The 18,410-nt window shown below is 39.3% G+C and overlaps 1 protein-coding gene and 1 pseudogene across 4 annotated transcripts in view; one reads left to right on the top strand and one right to left on the bottom strand.

Moving 5' to 3' along the window:
- Positions 1-18,083, top strand: part of BCAT1 (branched chain amino acid transaminase 1) — a 115,421-nt gene extending 97,338 nt beyond the window's left edge. For all 4 annotated transcript variants that reach the window (XM_068560006.1, XM_068560004.1, XM_068560005.1 and 1 more), the window contains one exon: positions 11,878-18,083. In XM_068560006.1, coding sequence (XP_068416107.1) covers positions 11,878-11,919 — 42 coding nt within the window. In that variant the 3' untranslated portion in view covers positions 11,920-18,083. The remainder of the gene's footprint in view (positions 1-11,877) is intronic.
- LOC137775134 (MARCKS-related protein-like) lies at positions 1,325-3,352 on the bottom strand (annotated as a pseudogene).
- Positions 18,084-18,410: the final 327 nt, after the last annotated feature.

Genomic DNA, 18,410 nt, shown 5'->3' with positions numbered 1-18,410 from the left:
GTGGGCTCAGTAGTTGTGGCGCACGGGCTTAGTTGCTCCGCGGCATGTGGGATCTTCCCGGACCAGGGCTCAAACCCGTGTCCCCTGCATTGGCAGGCGGATTCTTAACCACTGCGCCACCAGGGAAGACCTGTTTTTCTTTTTATTTCTTCTTTTTTTTTAATGCAACAAAGAAAGAAAAACATTCCTGTGTTCATACTTAACCAAACTTGAACTTGGAGAACATCGCCACGTTGCCCATGTTTCCTCTCTCTCCCATTGCTCTTTGCTATTCCAGTTACCATCATATTCACCTTTGCCGCTGCCATTTGGGGTCTTCTCTGTCATCCAATATGCTCTGCTCTCTGCTGCTTCCTTTCTGCCTTTCTGTATCTTCTACAGTTTTCCCACTTGATAAGGTGTTGGTTATCCTTCGAGTCACATCTCCTTTAGGAATCTTTTCAGTCTCTTGAACAGCGTCCCTTTCCCCCAGTACAAACACATATTCACCCACTTAAATGCTACTTCATCCTCCAGCTTCCATGGCCCCTGAGATGATCACATGTGACCTTTTTTTTTTTTAATGGGATGACATTTATTCCTTTTCCAAATGTTACAGTAAAACCAGGTGGAAGAGAATGGTTTTAGCAGTTAGAGAAAAAACAATTACAAATCTGGGGTTTGGCCATTAAGTTATTTACAACAGTGGGAGGGGGAAAAAAAAAAAAGACAACAAGAAGTTGTTTCACATTACATACCTCCCCTCGACCTCAAAGCTTAATACTTGCTTACCAAGTCAAAAAAGAGACACAGTTGATTCACAAGCTGGAGGTCTGAACTTGAGTAAGACATTTATAAAAACCTAGACAGGGGCAGTGTCCTTCCCAGCCCAGGGGCCACTAGGCACAGCACGAGACTAAAAACTCAACAGGGGAAGGCTGGACACTCAGGGTTTGGGAGTGTAGCCACCCCTACATGGGGCTCAGGGATTTGGGGAGTAAACAACACCTACTTGGAAAAGAACTGGGGAAGAAAACCAGCAATTGCCTTCTGCACAGGTGGGGACAGGGAAGGAGGTAGGGACAGGGGCGGGAGCATTTCACATCACTAACCTAACTTGGGAAACTGCAAGGGACCATCTTCAACCGGCCTTAAGGGGAAGACCAGGTGGATGATGGGAGAATCCACAGGAGGGAGAAGAGGAGAGGGAACGTGGCGAGGGGGCAACAGCCCCTTCCTTTCTGGGCACCGGAAGGCAGCCAGGGCACCAGGTCCAGGCAGTGACCACAAGGACAGCGCAGTTTTCTGCAGCTTAGAGATCACCCACCTGCCCTCACCCAGCTACTCATTGTGCCCGCCCGCTGGTGTAGGGCCCCCGGCGGTGGCTGGCTGTGCACCCGGGCCCTGCCTCTTCTGTGTCTCCTCCCTTGGAGGCAGCACCAGCCTCTCCCCTGTGGCCTGGGGCCCCTGGGCCCTGCCTCTTCTGTGTCTCCTCCCTTGGAGGCAGCACCAGCCTCTCCCCTGTGGCCTGGGGCCCCTGGGCCCTGCCTCTTCTGTGTCTCCTCCCTTGGAGGCAGCACCAGCCTCTCCCCTGTGGCCTGGGGCTCCTGGGCCCTGCCTCTTCTGGGTCTCCTCCCTTGGAGGCAGCACCAGCCTCTCCCCAGTGGCCTGGGGCTCCTGGCTCTCAGGGGTGGCGGCAGCCTTCCCCCCCCACCCCGGGCAGTGCCTTCCTCGCCGCAGGCACCGACCCCCCTGCTCCTGCCCTTCCTCTGTGGGTGACTAGGCAGACGGATCCCCTGCCCCCTCTCTCCGATTTCTTTTGAAGGCCAGGCCGCTCAATTTGAAAGGCTTCTTGAAAGCGAATTTCTTCTTCTTGGGGGTCTCCTTGGGCGGGACCTCCCGCTTGGCCTCAGCGCCCTGGCTAGGGGGTGCCGGCTCGATGGCATCGCCAGGGGCCCCCTCTGCCTCCTCTGTTCCGTTCACGGGGGGCGACTCCCCTTCACCTTTGGGGGATGAGTCTGCATGGCTTTTCGCGTGGCCGTCCTCCTGTCCGCTGACCTGAGCGGGGGAAGCGCCGCGGGGAGCCTTGGAGCTCTGGCTGCCTGTGAGCTGCCCCGGGCTCGCGCCGCAGTGGATCGTATCAATCTGTCGCGGGGGCCTGGCCGGCGAGGGATGGCGCCTGAGGGGGAGGATTGGCGGGGGAGACCGAGCTGCAGCCCCGCTCCGCGCCAGGATGCCCCACGTATGACCTTTAAATTATGTTCTAATTAGTCACACACTTATCTTTGTTCTGTGGTTGTCTGAGGGTGGGCATTGTTTTATTCTCTTTTGGTAAACCTAGTATTAGGTACAGGGCCTGGGCCACAGTATATACTCAGTAATGTTTCTTAAATAAAGGAATGAATGGGTGATTGACACACCAAGCAAGTACTAAAGAGTAAAAATGTGTTGCCTTTTGCATATTAACGCATTCTGAGAAGAGATGGGAGGAAGGTCTTGAATAATGTCAAATTAGTTTTCAAAAAAACCTTCAGAGAATCTGATTTAGGTCTTTTCAAAGTGAGACTGCTGTCAAGATCAGATAAAAGCTGGAACCCGGGTCATAAATATCAGGGTAGCATGTTAGACTAACTAGCAGTGCTGCTATTACCATTTCTGAAAGTGGGAGGAGTGATTGCCAAGACCCAGAGGTGGACATCTTCAATAGTTTAAAATAAGTGAAGCTGAATGGGATAGAAGCAGGAGCTGTGTTGATTGCACGTCACCAGATAGAATTTCAAAAATCTGTTTTCCCACCAGTGGCTACAACTTTGTAAGAATAAATGACCATTAGTTGTTACTGTATTTTTCTTGTTTTCAGTGGAACAGCTTGATGACTTTCGTTCTGGAAGTTAAAGAGCCCCACCCCTTTTGTGTGCAGACTTGGTAAACATTTCAGATTGCCTTGATGGCTCAGTCCCTTGACCAGCTTCCCAGCCCCTCCTTGTTCCCTAATCCACACTTCTGCCCTTGTTATGGGATCACAGAGCTTTGCATGGCCATCAATGCGATTTAGAACCAGGATGGCAAAGTGCTACCTGGTGAGCAGCGCTGGTTATATTTTTATTGGCCTTGTGGAGAGTAAGTACCTGATGGGAAGATTCACCTTTTATGTTGCTAAGAATTTTCTGCTGAATGTAAAAAGTATTTTAGCAAAGGCCTTGTAAAATTTGCCGTACATGCATTGAATGCAAGTAATAAGCTTGTCATTAGTCATGTTTTAGTTCAGTGTTCTAATTGGAATTGATGAAAAGATAAAAATTCTGCGCATCACACTGAGCCTTCCACATGGGCTCAAAGGACCATCCTACAGGCTCGATTTGATTTGCTGCATTGCGAACATTAAAGGTGTGGGACTGCCACTATGGTTGTGTTAACGACACTGCCAGTGGTATAAGGACAGCCTGGCTCATGCAGATGAGTGTTTTCTTGCCCCTGCTTCTCTGGACACCTCTTGAGGAAAAATTTCTATCCCTGCTAAAATCTGTCATCTCTACTCTGACTTATTTTGCCTTGGAAAATTAAATGACATTATCCATCATTGAAATGAAAGGTGATTGTTAACCACCTAGGTCTAGATATTATGAATTACCTGTATTATCACATTTCTTGGATACATCTCAGAATGCTATGATTTTACATAAAAGCATAAATTATAGGATGAGAGAGATAAACCTTAACACATATTCTGCAGGTTCATAGAATTACACAGCCTATGACTGTCGTATTGAAAATTGATCTTGACTGTTTTTAAAACTAAAACAACTAATTGAAAGCAAACTCACTTTAACTGGTGAGATTCAAGATGAAATTATAGTAGTCATGAATCATAAGTTTTGTAACAAGATCTGCTAAAATGTCAATATGCTGACGCCCAATTATTATTAATGACTAAAGTGTCTGATGTGTTAATGGGACTCCACATAAGAAAAATAAAACATATATTTTGCTATTACCACTAAGTTGTGTCACCACCATATATAAATCGGGCAGAATTTGGGAATGTTTTATCCAGCGTTCATCATTAATCAACAGAGTCAACAGTGGGGGGCCACTATCTTTAGGCAACCCTTTCTGATGTGGATTAAGCAAGTCACTTATAGTCATTGGGCTTCGTTCATTCTCCTTTTCATGTAAACCAGAAGGTTGTAGGTGGACCCATTCCTGGCTTTCAGTTTTTTTTACCAATTTGATAGATTCTGTTCTCTGAGGTCTTTTAAAATTATTATTATTATTATTATTTCTTTTGTTTTTGTTACATGGGTTTTTTAAAGTTATTTATTTATTTATTTTTTATTAGTTGTTTTGTTTGTTTGTTTTTTTATACTGCAGGTTCTTATTAGGCATCAATTTTATACACATCAGTGTATACATGTCAATCCCAATCGCCCAATTCAGCACACCACCATCCCCACCCCACCGCAGTTTTCCCCCCTTGGTGTCCATATGTCCATTCTCTACATCTGTGTCTCAACTTCTGCCCTGCAAACCAGCTCATCTGTACCATTTTTCTAGGTTCCACATACGTGCATTAATATACGATATTTGTTTTTCTCTTTCTGACTTACTTCACTCTGTATGACAGTCTCTAGATCCATCCACTTCTCAACAAATGACTCAATTTCGTTCCTTTTTATGGCTGAGTAATATTCCATTGTATATATGTGCCACATCTTCTTTATCCATTCGTCTGTTGATGGGCATTTAGGTTGCTTCCATGACCTGGCTATTGTAAATAGTGCTGCAATGAACATTCGGGTGCATGTGTCTTTTTGAATTATGGTTTTCTCTGGGTATATGCCCAGTAGTGGGATTGCAGGGTCATATGGTAATTCTATTTTTAGTTTTTTAAGGAACCTCCATATTGTTCTCCATAGTGGCTGTATCAATTTACATTCCCACCAACAGTGCAAGAGGGTTCCTTTTTCTCCACACCCTCTCCAGCATTTGTTGTTTGTAGATTTTCTGATGATGCCCATTCTAACAGGAGTGAGGTGATACCTCATTGTAGTTTTGATTTGCATTTCTCTAATAATGAGTGATGTTGAGCATCTTTTCATGTGCTTCGTGGCCATCTGTATGTCTTCTTTGGAGAAATGTCTATTTAGGTCTTCTGCCCATTTTTGGATTGGGGTGTTTGTTTCTTTAATATTGAGCTGAATGAGCTGTTTATATATTTTGGAGATTAATCCTTTGTCCGTTGATTCGTTTGCAAATATTTTCTCCCATTCTGAGGGTTGTCTTTTCGTCTTGTTTATGGTTTCCTTTGCTGTGCAAAAGCTTTGAAGTTTCAGTTGGTCCCATTTGTTTATTTTTGTTTTTATTTCCATTACTCTAGGAGGTGGATCAAAAAAGATCTTGCTGTGATTTATGTCAAAGAGTGTTCTTCCTATGTTTTCCTCTAAGAGGTTTATAGTGTCCAGTCTTATATTTAGGTCTCTAATCCATTTTGAGTTTATTTTTGTGTATGGTGTTAGGGAGTATTCTAATTTCATTCTTTTACATGTAGCTGTCCAGTTTTCCCAGCACCACTTATTGAAGAGACTCTCTTTTCTCCATTGTATATCTTTGCCTCCTTTGTCATAGATTAGTTGACCATAGGTGCGTGGGTTAATCTCTGGGCTTTCTATCTTGTTCCATGGATCTATGTTTCTGTTTTGGTGCCAGTACCATATTGTCTTGATTACTGTAGCTTTGTAGTATAGTCTGAAGTCAGGGAGTCTGATTCCTCCAGCTCCATTTTTTTGCCTCAAGACTGCTTTGGCTATTCGGGGTCTTTTGTGTCTCCATACAAATTTTAAGATGATTTGTTCTAGCTCCGTAAAAAATGCCATTGGTAATTTGATAGGGATTGCATTGAATCTGTAGATTGCTTTGGGTAGTATACTCATTTTCACAATGTTGATTCTTCCAATCCAAGAACATGGTATATCTCTCCATCTGTTGGTATCATCTTTAATTTCTTTCATCAGTGTCTTATAGTTTTCTGCATACAGGTCTTTTGTCTCCCTAGGTAGGTTTATTCCTAGGTATTTTATTCTTTTTGTTGCAATGGTAAATGAGAGTGTTTCCATAATTTCTCTTTCAGATTTTTCATCATTAGTGTATAGGAATGCAAGAGATTTCTGTGCATTCATTTTGTATCCTGCAACTTTACCATATTCATTCATTAGCTCTAGCAGTTTTCTGGTGGCAGTTTTAGGATTCTCTATGTATAGTATCATGTCATCCGTAAACAGTGACAGTTTTACTTCTTCTTTTCCAATTTGTATTCCTTTTCTTTCTTTTTCTTCTCTGATTGCCGTGGCTAGGACTTCCAGAACTATGTTGAATAATAGTGGTGAGAGTGGACATCCTTGTCTCGTTCCTGATCTTAGAGGAAATGCTTTCAGTTTTTCACCATTGAGAATGATGTTTGCTGTGGGTTTGTCATATATGGCCTTTATTATGTTGAGGTAGGTTCCCTCTATGCCCACTTTCTGGAGAGTTTTTATCATAAATGGGTGTTGAATTTTGTCAAAAGCTTTTTCTGCATCTATTGAGATGATCATATGGTTTTTCTTCTTCAATTTGTTAATATGGTGTATCACATTGATTAATTTGCGTATATTGAAGAATCCTTGCATCCCTGGGATAAATCCCACTTGATCGTGGTGTATGATCCTTTTAATGTGTTGTTGGATTCTGTTTGCTAGTATTTTGTTGAGGATTTTTGCATCTATATTCATCAGTGATATTGGTCTGTAATTTTCTTTTTTTGTAGTGTCTTTGTCTGGTTTGGGTATCAGGGTGATGGTGGCCTCATAGAATGAGTTTGGGAGTGTTCCTTCCTCTGCAATTTTTTGGAAGAGTTTGAGAAGGATAGGTGTTAGCTCTTCTCTAAATGTTTGATAGAATTCACCTGTGAAGCCATCTGGTCCTGGACTTTTGTTTGTTGGAAGATTTTTAATCACAGTTTCAATTTCATTACTTGTGATTGGTCTGTTCATATTTTCTGTTTCTTCCTGCTTCAGTCTTGGAAGGTTATACCTTTCTAAAAATGTGTCCATTTCTTCCAGGTTGTCCATTTTATTGGCATAAAGTTGCTTGTAGTAGTCTCTTAGGATGCTTTGTATTTCTGCAGTGTATGTTGTAACTTCTCCTTTTTCATTTCTGATTTTATTGATTTGAGTCCTCTCCCTCTTTTTCTTGATGAGTCTGGCTAATGGCTTATCAATTTTGTTTATCTTCTCAAAGAACCAACTTTTAGTTTTATTGATCTTTGCTATTGTTTTCTTTGTTTCTATTTCATTTATTTCTGCTGTGATCTTTATGATTTCTTTCCTTCTGCTAACTTTGGGTTTTGTTTGTTCTTCTTTCTCTAGTTTCTTTAGGTGTAAGGTTAGATTGTTTACTTGAGATTTTTCTTCTTTCTTTAGGTAGGCTTGTATAGCTATAAACTTCCCTCTTAGAACTGCTTTTGCTGCATCCCATACGTTTTGGGTTGTCGTGTTTTCATTGTCATTTGCCTCTAGGTATTTTTTTATTTCCTCTTTGATTTCTTCAGTGATCTCTTGGTTATTTAGTAACGTATTGTTTAGCCTCCATGTGTTTGTCTTTTTTACGTTTTTTTCCCTGTAATTCATTTCTAATCTCGTAGCGTTGTGGTCAGAAAAGATGCTTGATATGATTTCAATTTTCTTAAATTTACTGAGGCTTGATTTGTGACCCAAGATGTGATCTATCCTGGAGAATGTTCCGTGCGCACTTGAGAAGAACGTGTAATCTGCTGTTTTTGGATGGAATGTCCTATATATATCAATTAAATCTATCTGGTCTATTTTGTCATTTAAAGCTTCTGTTTCCTTATTTATTTTCATTTTGGATGATCTGTCCATTGGTGTAAGTGAGGTGTTAAAGTCCCCCACTATTATTGTGTTACTGTCAATTTCCTCTTTTATAGCTGTTAGCAGTTGCCTTATGTATTGAGGTGCTCCTATGTTGGGTGCATTTATATTTATAATTGTTGTATCTTCTTCTTGGATTGATCCCTTGATCATTATGTAGTGTCCTTCCTTGTCTCTTGTAACATTCTTTATTTTAAAGTCTATTTTATCTGATATGAGTATAGCTACTCCAGCTTTCTTTGGATTTCCATTTGCATGGAATATCTTTTTCCATCCCCTCACTTTCAGTCTGTATGTGTCCCTAGGTCTAAAGTGGGTCTCTTGTAGACAGCATATATATGGGTCTTGTTTTTGTATCCATTCAGCCAGTCTATGTCTTTTCGTTGGGGCATTTAATCCATTCACGTTTAAGGTAATTATCGATATGTATGTTCCTATGACCATTTTCTGAATTGTTTTGGGTTTGTTTTTGTAGGTCCTTTTCTTCTCTTGTGTTTCCCACTTAGAGAAGTTCCTTTAGCATTTGTTGTAGAGCTGGTTTGGTGGTGCTGAATTCTCGTAGCTTTTGCTTGTCTGTAAAGCTTTTGATTTCTCCATCAAATCTAAATGAGATCCTTGCCGGGTAGAGTAATCTTGGTTGTAGGTTCTTCCCTTTCATCACTTTAAATATATCATGCCACTCCCTTCTGGCTTGCAGAGTTTCTGCTGAGAAATCAGCTGTTAACCTTATGGGAGTTCCCTTGTATGTTATTTGTCGTTTTTCCCTTGCTGCTTTCAATAATTTTTCTTTGTCTTTAATTTTTGCCACTTTGATTACTATGTGTCTCGGCGTGTTTCTCCTTGGGTTTATCCTGTATGGGACTCTCTGCACTTCCTGGACTTGGGTGGCTATTGCCTTTCCCATGTTAGGGAAGTTTTCGACTATAATCTCTTCAAATATTTTCTCTGGTCCTTTCTCTCTCTCTTCACCTTCTGGGACCCCTATAATGCGAATGTTGTTGCGTTTAATGTTGTCCCAGAGGTCTCTTAGGCTGTCTTCATTTCTTTTCATTCTTTTTTCTTTAGTCTGTTCCGCAGCAGTGAATTCCACCGTTCTGTCTTCCAGGTCACTTATCCGTTCTTCTGCCTCAGTTATTCTGCTATTGATTCCTTCTAATGTAGTTTTCATTTCAGTTATTGTATTGTTCATCTCTGTTTGTTTGTTCTTTAATTCTTCTAGGTCTTTGTTAATCATTTCTTGCATCTTCTCAATCTTTGCCTCCTTTCTTATTCCGAGGTCCTGGATCATCTTCACTATCATTATTCTGAATTCTTTTTCTGGAAGGTTGCCTATCTCCACTTCATTTAGTTGTTTTTCTGGGGTTTTTTCTTGTTCCTTCATCTGGTACATAGCCCTCTGCCTTTTCATCTTGTCTATCTTTCTGTAACTGTGGTTTTTGGTCCACTGGCTGCAGGATTGTAGTTTTTCTTGCTTCTGCTGTCTGCCCTCTGGCAGTTGAGGCTATCTAAGAGGCTTGATGGGAGGCTCTGGTGGTGGGTATAGCTGACTGTTGCTGTGGCGGTCAGAGCTCAGTAAAACTTTAATCCACTTGACTGTTGATGGGTGGGGCTGGGTTCCCTCCCTGTTTGTTGTTTTGCCTGAGGCAACCCAACACTGGAGCCTACCTGGGCTCTTTGGTGGGGTTAATGGCAGACTCTGGGAGGGCTCACGCCAAGGAGCACTTCCCAGAACCTCCGCTGCCAGAGTCCTTGTCCCCACAGTGAAACAGAGCCACCCCCTGCCTCTGCAGGAGACCCCCCAACAACAGCAGGTAGGTCTGGTTCAGTCTCCCCCAGGGTCAGTGCTCCTTCCCCCGGGTCCCGATGCGCACACTACTTTGTGTGTGCCCTCCAAGAGTGGGGTCTCTGTTTCCCCCAGTCGTATCGAAGTCCTGCAATCAATTCCCACTAGGCTTCAAAGTCTGATTCTCTAGGAATTCCTCCTCCTGTTGCCGGACCCCCAGGTTGGGAAGCCTGGCGTGGGGCTCAGAACCTTCACTCCAGTGGGTGGACTTCTGTGGTATAAGTGTTCGCCAGTCTGTGAGTCACCCACCCAGCAGTTATGGGATTAGATTTTACTCTGATTGCGCCCCTCCTACCGTCTCACTGTGGCTTCTCCTCTGTCCTTGGACGTGGGGTATCCTCCTTGGTGAAGTCCAGGGTCTTCCTGTCAATGATTGTCCAGCAGCCAGTTGTGATTCTGGTGCTCTCGCAAGAGGGAGAGAGAACACGTCCTTCTACTCCGCCATCTTGGTTAATCCAAAAGTAATTTTCTAAATTATTATTGTTAATTAATTAATTAATTTGGTTGTGCTGGATCTTTAGTTGTTATTTTTTATTATTTTTAAAATTATTTTTTATTATTTTTATTTTCATAACAATTAATTATCTGAATTAATTATTTAATAACAATTATTACTTTAATTATTAATAATTTTCATATTGAAAATTATTAATTATTTTAATAATTATTTAAATATTTAAACTATTTAATAAAGTATTTAATAATGAAAATTATTAATTGTTTTAATTATTATTATTATTAATTAATTGATTTGGTTGTGCTGGATCTTTAGTTGTGGCAGGCAGGCTCCTTAGTTGCAGCTCTTGGGCTCCTTAGATGTGGCATACGAAATGTTAGTCGCGGCATGCACGTGGGATCTAGTTCCCTGACCAGGGATCGAACCCAGGCCCCCTGCATTGGGTGCATGGCGTCTTAACCACTGCACCACCAGGAAAGTCCCCTCTGAGGTCTTCAAAGTTCTTTAAGAGGCACCCAGCACATGGACATTGTGATGTAGAAGGAATAGCATTGCACAGAGGCAGAAATGGGCTGTGATTAAGAGCTTCCTAGAAGAGAACAGACTTGTGGTTGCCAAGGGGGGCAGTGGGGTGGGGGAGGGATGGATTGGGAGTTTGGGATTAGCAAATGCAAACTATTATATATAGAATGGATAAACAACAAGGTCCTACTGTATAGCACAGGGAACTATATTCAATATCCTGTGATATACTGCTATATTTTAAATGGGTAATCAACAAGGACCTACTGTATAGCACAGGGAACTCTGCTCAATGTTATGGGGCAGCCTGGATGGGAGGAGAGTTTGGGGGAGAATGAATACATGTATATGTGGCCGAGTCCCTTTGCTGGGCACCTGAAACTATCACAACATTGTTAATCGGCTATACTCCAATATAAAATAAAAAGTTAAAAAAAAAATCCTGTGATAAACCATAATGGAAAAGAATATGAAAAAGAATATATATATGTATAATTGAATCATTTTGCTGTACCGCAGAAATTAACACAATATTATAAATCAACTATACTTCAATAAAAATTTGTTTTAAAGAGTTTCCTAGAACCTCAGTGTCCTTAAATGAGAAGCTGGGCTTTAAAGTTCATTGCTCTTCACACTTGATTTTTAAGCTCTAGAAATTTTCTGCAAATGAAACCTTTCCTGGAATCCCACTATATAAAACCAGTAGAAGTGGAATTGCTGTGAAGTGAAATCCAGAGCCCCACTTATGTGGCTCATCCCCTGCGTGCTAGATGGTCATTAATGTTCTTTCCAGTTCAGGAATTCTGATGTTTGTGTTCCTTTCAACTCAAGTTATATTAGTACTAAAGAGGCAATTCATGTGGAAAGGGGACATGATCTGAGAAACTAAATACAGAATGGCATTGAAAAGGCATATGTAAGGGACCTATACCAGCTATAAACCTGAGCTCCACAATAATTATAAAATTTGTGATTCTTTCCAGGTATTTGTTTACACATAGTCTTATTTTCAATGTGAATATGCTTTTAATGTTCAAAACAGAAGTGAACCTTTTGTACAACGTTGGTTATGTCATTAAGTTTATTTATAAGCTGTTCCTGCGCTGTGAGCTTTTACACTGAAACATGTTTTCTTGCTTTTGTTGTAGTACGGAAGAGAAGAGAGTGACTGGACAATCACAGTATCCTGAATGGAAAAGAACAGGCTATCATTTGTGTGCTCTTGGGACAGACTGTTGCATTTGAATTATGAGAAATTTCTTTGGCTACCTGTTTTTAGTTGTGCATAATGTAGTTTGTATTATCCGTGTTACCAGGGCGATTGTTTCCTCATGCCAGAGAAGATGAATTGCAATCATCCAGTGGTAGTTTATAAACTTGCTCCTAGAAGCTTACCTTACCTTCTCTAGAAAGATGAGAATGGAAGCCATCTAAGCGCAGAATTTTCCTCCATAACCTGAGTGCTTCCCTTGGTACTTCAATCAGATAAAAAAGTGTTTATTCTTTAGCATAAGTTACGTTCTGCTCCTCAACCAAGTGAGTGTTTTTTGTGTTTGAAAGCTGATCTGAGTAAATTTCATAGGTACCATTTCCTGCGACACATCTTCATCCTCAGAAAGTTTTTAAATCAAGACTTTGAGAAACTGGATTTCCTCCCCTCATATTTCTTTCCAGGTCCCCTAAGTCCGTCTTAGGGAAAATCTCTCCCTCCTTCCTGATGTCACGGTCTGCGCCAGGCTCTCCTGGTGCATCAGCAAGGCCCACCCCTGCCCTTTCCACATTGTGTTGTAATCAGCGGTCAGGCTTCACTACAAGACTGAGGGTCTTGTGCCTTATAGATCTTTGTATCCCCCTCCTGGCACATAACAAGGAATGAATGAACGAACATGTACCTTCTATAGAAGTGTACCTTCTTTGTTTCTATATTGTGAAATCTCTTTATTAGAATTTGTGATTGATTCTGACTTTGTATTTACCTCATATTGTCTTTATTTTCCATGGACTGCTAAGTCATTAGAGATGCTCAGAGTCATAGTTTGTTGGAGGAATGATTTCTTATTTGAAGACTGTCTTGGAATTAAAGTAATAGCTCTAGAGAGATCATGATACCATATCAACCAAATGGAAATGATATATGTTACGTGTTAAACACATAAATGTTGTGTTAAATACAAAATAAATCATATTTAGTTTTTTGATAGAAAGCAAAGAGGTATATACTCTGGTTTTTATACTCTGGTTTTATAGGTGCTCATTTCTGTTGTATGGGGATTGGATAAGCACATGGTTAGGGTACAGGGAGAGTGATTATAGATATATATTTTCCTTGTTTAGGAGCCATGAGTTAAATTGTATCCTGGTTTATCTAGGGGAAAGTCAAATCTTGATAGAAAACATTTACCCTTGGAAGGTCAACTCTCAGACATTATATTTTGGTTTCCTTTAGTCCTAATAACTTTCATCTTGCTGATCATATTTCATCCTCTTTTCAGAGCAAGGAAAAAAATTCTAAAAGTTTTGACGTGCTGGAAAATTTTCCTTAAGGCATTTAGCAACACATAGCAAATGGGGCTTTGATTCTTTTCCAAGACTTTTGGCCATAGAGTCTTTTTAGATAGGAACAGTAAAATGAAAATGAGGGAAGTATAAGATGAAAAGGAATGGTAAAAATATCCTTTAGGGGGCTTTTAATTGGCGATCTGAAGTCTTGGGAGAGTCTATTCTTTTTAGGTAGGGCTGAAGTGCTTTAACTATCCTCTGCACAACTTTGTTCACCAAGTAGCATTCTAAGAGTATACATTTGCCTTGGCTAAATCCTGGGACCTCATTTTCAATATTGTAGTCTAGAAATGACTTAAGGTAATTCTAACCTGTCAAGTAGCCCATAATAACCAGACTCAGCATTCCTATGAGAAATGGAAATCATCTATTTGCCACAAATACATTTTATACTTTGCATCTCTGAATTTAGTATGGCGAGACATGTTCGTTGTAAGAGTTGGAGAACAATATGTCTTGACATTATGTCTGTGTGATTTCTTTCATCAAACCTTAAGAGCATTTTAAGCCCTTTCTACCAGACTCTGAAGATGAAGGATGTACATTTAAGGAAACAAGGTCTCCTAAAACAGAGAACACAATCTGCCATTCTCGTTTAAGTAATAAGACAGGAAATTGACTTTGACACTAACTTGTTAAATAGATTTAAAGGGAACATCTGCACATCTTTTTTCCTTGTGCACTATTTCTTTAATTGCAGTGGATTAATACAGCAAGAGTGGCACATTATAACTGGGCAATTATCCATTCTTCAAGACTTAGTTATCCTAACACTAATTGATCATTTAAGGAGTAAGATAGGCTAGCATTAGGAACATGTGAGGCTAATCTCAAAAAGATCAACAAATTAATAGTGTTGCTGATATTTGCATAATTGGCTGCAATTAGTTAATGTTTAATTGGGTCGATCAAATGGGATTCAGCAATTCACATGTGCATGAATATAAACAGAACTGGTGGCACTTAAAATAACAATGATTAACTTATTTTGCGTGTTCTCTTCCTTCCACTTTTTTTTTCAGTTTTTACATTTCAGACCAAGTTCATCAGCCTTTTTCAAAACACATCAGTAGAAACCAAGATTTTAAAATGAAGCTTTCAGGCATTAGACAAAACCCAAGCATTTCCTAAAGCTACTCGCTATTAGGAATTTTCTTTGTTACAGTCATTTATCAAGGATTCAACTCATGATACACCAAAAGAAGAGTCCATTTCAGTGATGTGTATCATGCTCCCCAGAACCTGCAGGACTGAATAAACTAGTAATACCTAATATAACCTTTACTTTCAAAAGGACAGAGGAAAAGTAAAAGGGAAAGAGGAATAAATGACTGAGAAAACTTGTTAGGGAATCACTTTTTTTTCTACCTGGTAAACACCGTTTATTCTTTTCTCAAAAGATTGTCACGAGAGAAAAAAAAAGATCAGAGGTAGCAAGAAAGCGCAATGTCACATCGATTATATAACTTGGCAATGTCAGCCCTCCTGAAGATCTGGGAAGCCTACATTATACACCCTGGGTGAAAACTCTTCATCATATCTAGCCTTCCTGAAATCAGAGTACTCTGGGGCACTTAAAGGCAATTAATGAGTATATCTTGGTCAAAAGAATTGTAGGAACTTTTTATTAAAGCTTCGGTTTCAGCTCTGCTTTAGGGAGTTTGTGCTATAAAATTAGCTGCCAACATAAGCTTATTTATTTTCTCCATTCCCACTTAGTGCTCAATCACTGTATTCTTTTTCCTTTAAAAGTTCCTTTTTAAAATTATATGTTCACTTTACCCTTATGATTGGGAAAAATCTATTTTAAGCAGGGAACGACAACATTCATTCGCTTTCAATGAGTGATATTTTCTAAAATATTTAGAGCAATAAACATTCATGAGATGCACTAAAGCTTAGACAGGGGTTAGAGAAACATTGTAAGAGGGATCTTTGATTTCATGTCCTGATTCTAAATAGGATCAAAGAATTATTCCTTTAGTGTGGATTTAGGATATGCAAAAACTTAAGTTATGAATAGTAATCCTGGTACATAATTTTAGTAGATGTTTATAACACCTATCACTTTGTTTTGCCACAAGTAGAATTTGTTCAGCTGTCTGTTTTCCAGATATCTCCTCACAAGAGGAGGCAGAGAGTACCACTCTTTCAATAAGCATTACTTATTAATTGACAAAGATCACAGAGATTATAATTAATTGGATCAGTTAACTTGATAAATGTTGATCGAGTACCCACAAATATGTGTCTAACACAACTCACAGTAGGGATTAGAAAGTTAGTTTTAGAAAATAAGTAGTATACAGACATTACCCTCATGGAGTTTATACTCTCCTACTTGAAGTTTTAGATATAAAAGTAATATTTAATACAGTTAGATGATAAGGAGACAAAGGTCAGAGCACATCTGTTATCGATGTGCTATCAAGAAATCACAATAAACATTTTCATCTCATTTTTAAAAGAAATAATGTCCTTTTTTCCATTCCTTTCTTTCCTCTCGTGGGAAACTACTCAGTAGATTAGTATTTAGGGGTTCTTGGTGTGAATTACCTCCTGGTTTACTGTTTACTGCCAACCTGGTACATTTGTTAACTGCATTCCTTTGGAGCGATGTTAAGTTGTCATGGTACATCTAACAAAAGAACACCTCAAATTACAGCATCCTTGCTGATCTTAAACTCAAAGTCAGGTATTATTGAAATAAACAAAATGTTCCTAGAGTGACTTTTTCTGGAAAATGTCAATTATGAATCAAACTGTTGAGACTGTTGACTTGAAAATGATGGATTACAGCTACTCAGAAAATAGCAGGTGGAAGACTAACTTTAATACTAAACAGGTTTTCACAGTTTGAGGTTTTAAAAGAAAGGCCATTTAAAGTATTGCAAAGAGATTCTTTTTTATCATTGCCAGAAAGTTCTTTTAAAAATACAAAGGTAGAAGAAAGTGATTTATTTTCCATCTTCAGTATACATACCATAGTAAAAAATTTCTCAGATATTAATTTGAGGAAGTGATAAAGAAACATATCAATAGAATAGAAACATATCAAGTGTTTGGAGGTAAATAATTCCCTGGGATCAGATATATGTAAACATATTTGCTTTAGTGAATGATAAAGGCATGAAATTCAGTCTAAGCAAATGAGGTGGTCTTTAAAATCTGCTGGATACAAGTATTGAAGTTTCAAGTAATCTTTGTATACTTTCTGTCTGAAAGTATGTTTTGCATACCACATACCGATTAGTAAGGTCTAAAACATGAGTTACATAATGTTCTACCTATGGAACCCACTGTTGGGATGGTAAAAATTGTGAGCTGTGATACGGGAATGAATTAAAATGTATTATCATTGACATGTATTTTCTCTACATGTCCACTGTCACAATGGCTAGGTTCCTTGTTACCCATCATTGAATGGAGACAATTGTAACTACAGAAGATGTCAGAGGAAGAACAAATGGTAGTAGAGAAAGAAAGGCAAAAAGTCGAACTTGCTTCTGTGCTGTCCAAGAGAACTCTTTCCTCATTCTGCCAGCCATCGGGATCTTCGGCTTTCAACATAGGTGCCAAGTACAAATAGTGCCAATTAGAAAGTGACTAAATATTGTGGCCAGCTTATCAGATAACCTTGAGATAATGATCTAACGGTCATGTTACATGGGAACTACTTTAGATTACTACCAATATGGTTAAGACTTTATAATTGCATAGTCTATAAGATCTCTTATGTCATTTCTTCAACCATTTTATTTTAAGATCTGTGAAGCTTCTTGAGACTGAATAAAAGAATAAGTGGCAAGGAGTAGATTGTGACTTCTTTTTCCCCTTGGGAATACTATTTGCCACCATCCCCCTTTCCTTGGTGAAGGTTAACTGATTTGGAAATTAGTTGAATTATTATCATTTTGTTTTTAACTAAAATGTACAACACACTGCTATTTCCTCAAGTTAATTTCACAATGGTCATTAAAGTCATTCTCAAGGTCGAGAAAGGAATACAAATAACCTGCCTCAATTTCTACTTCACTGATAAGTGTTTGAAGAGTGTTGGTATTCAAGAATATGGCAGTAAGTAGATTTTGAATGAAATTTTAAAGATAAGCTGGCTAATCTGTATGCACCTATAAATTCTGCAGATGGTCCCCTGTTGACGTAAAAGAATGCATGATCCCATAGTTAGTCAATAAATGGAGCCTAACCCCCTATGCTGAAGAATCTGTGCTTACTTGATATGGTGGCTGAGAGAAAAGTAGTGTGAGGAGGTAGTTTTTAAATCAGTTTATAGTTAGAAATGGGAGAATACCAGCTTAACTATGGAATTTTTAGAATGTGTTCTCTTGCATCTAAGTCTGATTGTAATGAAAAAACCCCAGCCATTGCTTGTCTCAAATTTCTCTGGTTGTGTCGTGATTCTTGAGATTATCTTTAAGAATAATCAAGTAGAAAGAAATAAACATTTTATAAATAAGCCTTGGCTCTCATGAGCAATTGTTTAAAGATTATGTTAAAAGGATTTAAGCTCACTGAAAGCGTAATAATGGAAATGTGGAAAATATGGTGGGTAAAGGAAACTACCTCATTCTTCGAAGGTTTTGTAGAAGCACAATTAAGCATTCTAAAATGGCTTTGTTACATATGAACCATCTGGTGTGAAAGAACTGTATTTGTAATGTCTAAAGGACCTGGAATCATTGTATTTTGCTGGCAATAGACATATTCTTTATTGTTCGCAGGTTCCTCATCAAATTATACACTGATTCTGTCATCAATAAAACAATTTCAAGGATTCCTGTTTGTGTAGTCTCTTGAAATCAGCATTGTTGAATGCATAAAATAATAATGCTTAATTACCGTTTGTTTGATGTTCCAAGGTTTTTGGTCATGGGATGTAAATGTAGTGTGGTGTTTTTAAACCAAAATGACTTTGAGAGAGAGAAGGAATTAAGCACACCAGAAAGACCTGAAACCATACCCCTGGCTAGAGTCTAAATATGTCTCATATTTTCAAACATGTGGATAAGAAATTCAATGGGCATTTAAGAGTTGTCCTTTCCCCTGGTATGGATCCGTCTTTAGCAAAATTTAACTTTGTCTTTTGCATTTTGAGCAGAAT

The sequence above is a fragment of the Eschrichtius robustus genome, chromosome 13 (assembly GCF_028021215.1).
Source record: "Eschrichtius robustus isolate mEscRob2 chromosome 13, mEscRob2.pri, whole genome shotgun sequence".
NCBI lineage: Eukaryota > Metazoa > Chordata > Mammalia > Artiodactyla > Eschrichtiidae > Eschrichtius > Eschrichtius robustus.
This window is presented reverse-complemented; position numbering and strand designations above follow the sequence as displayed.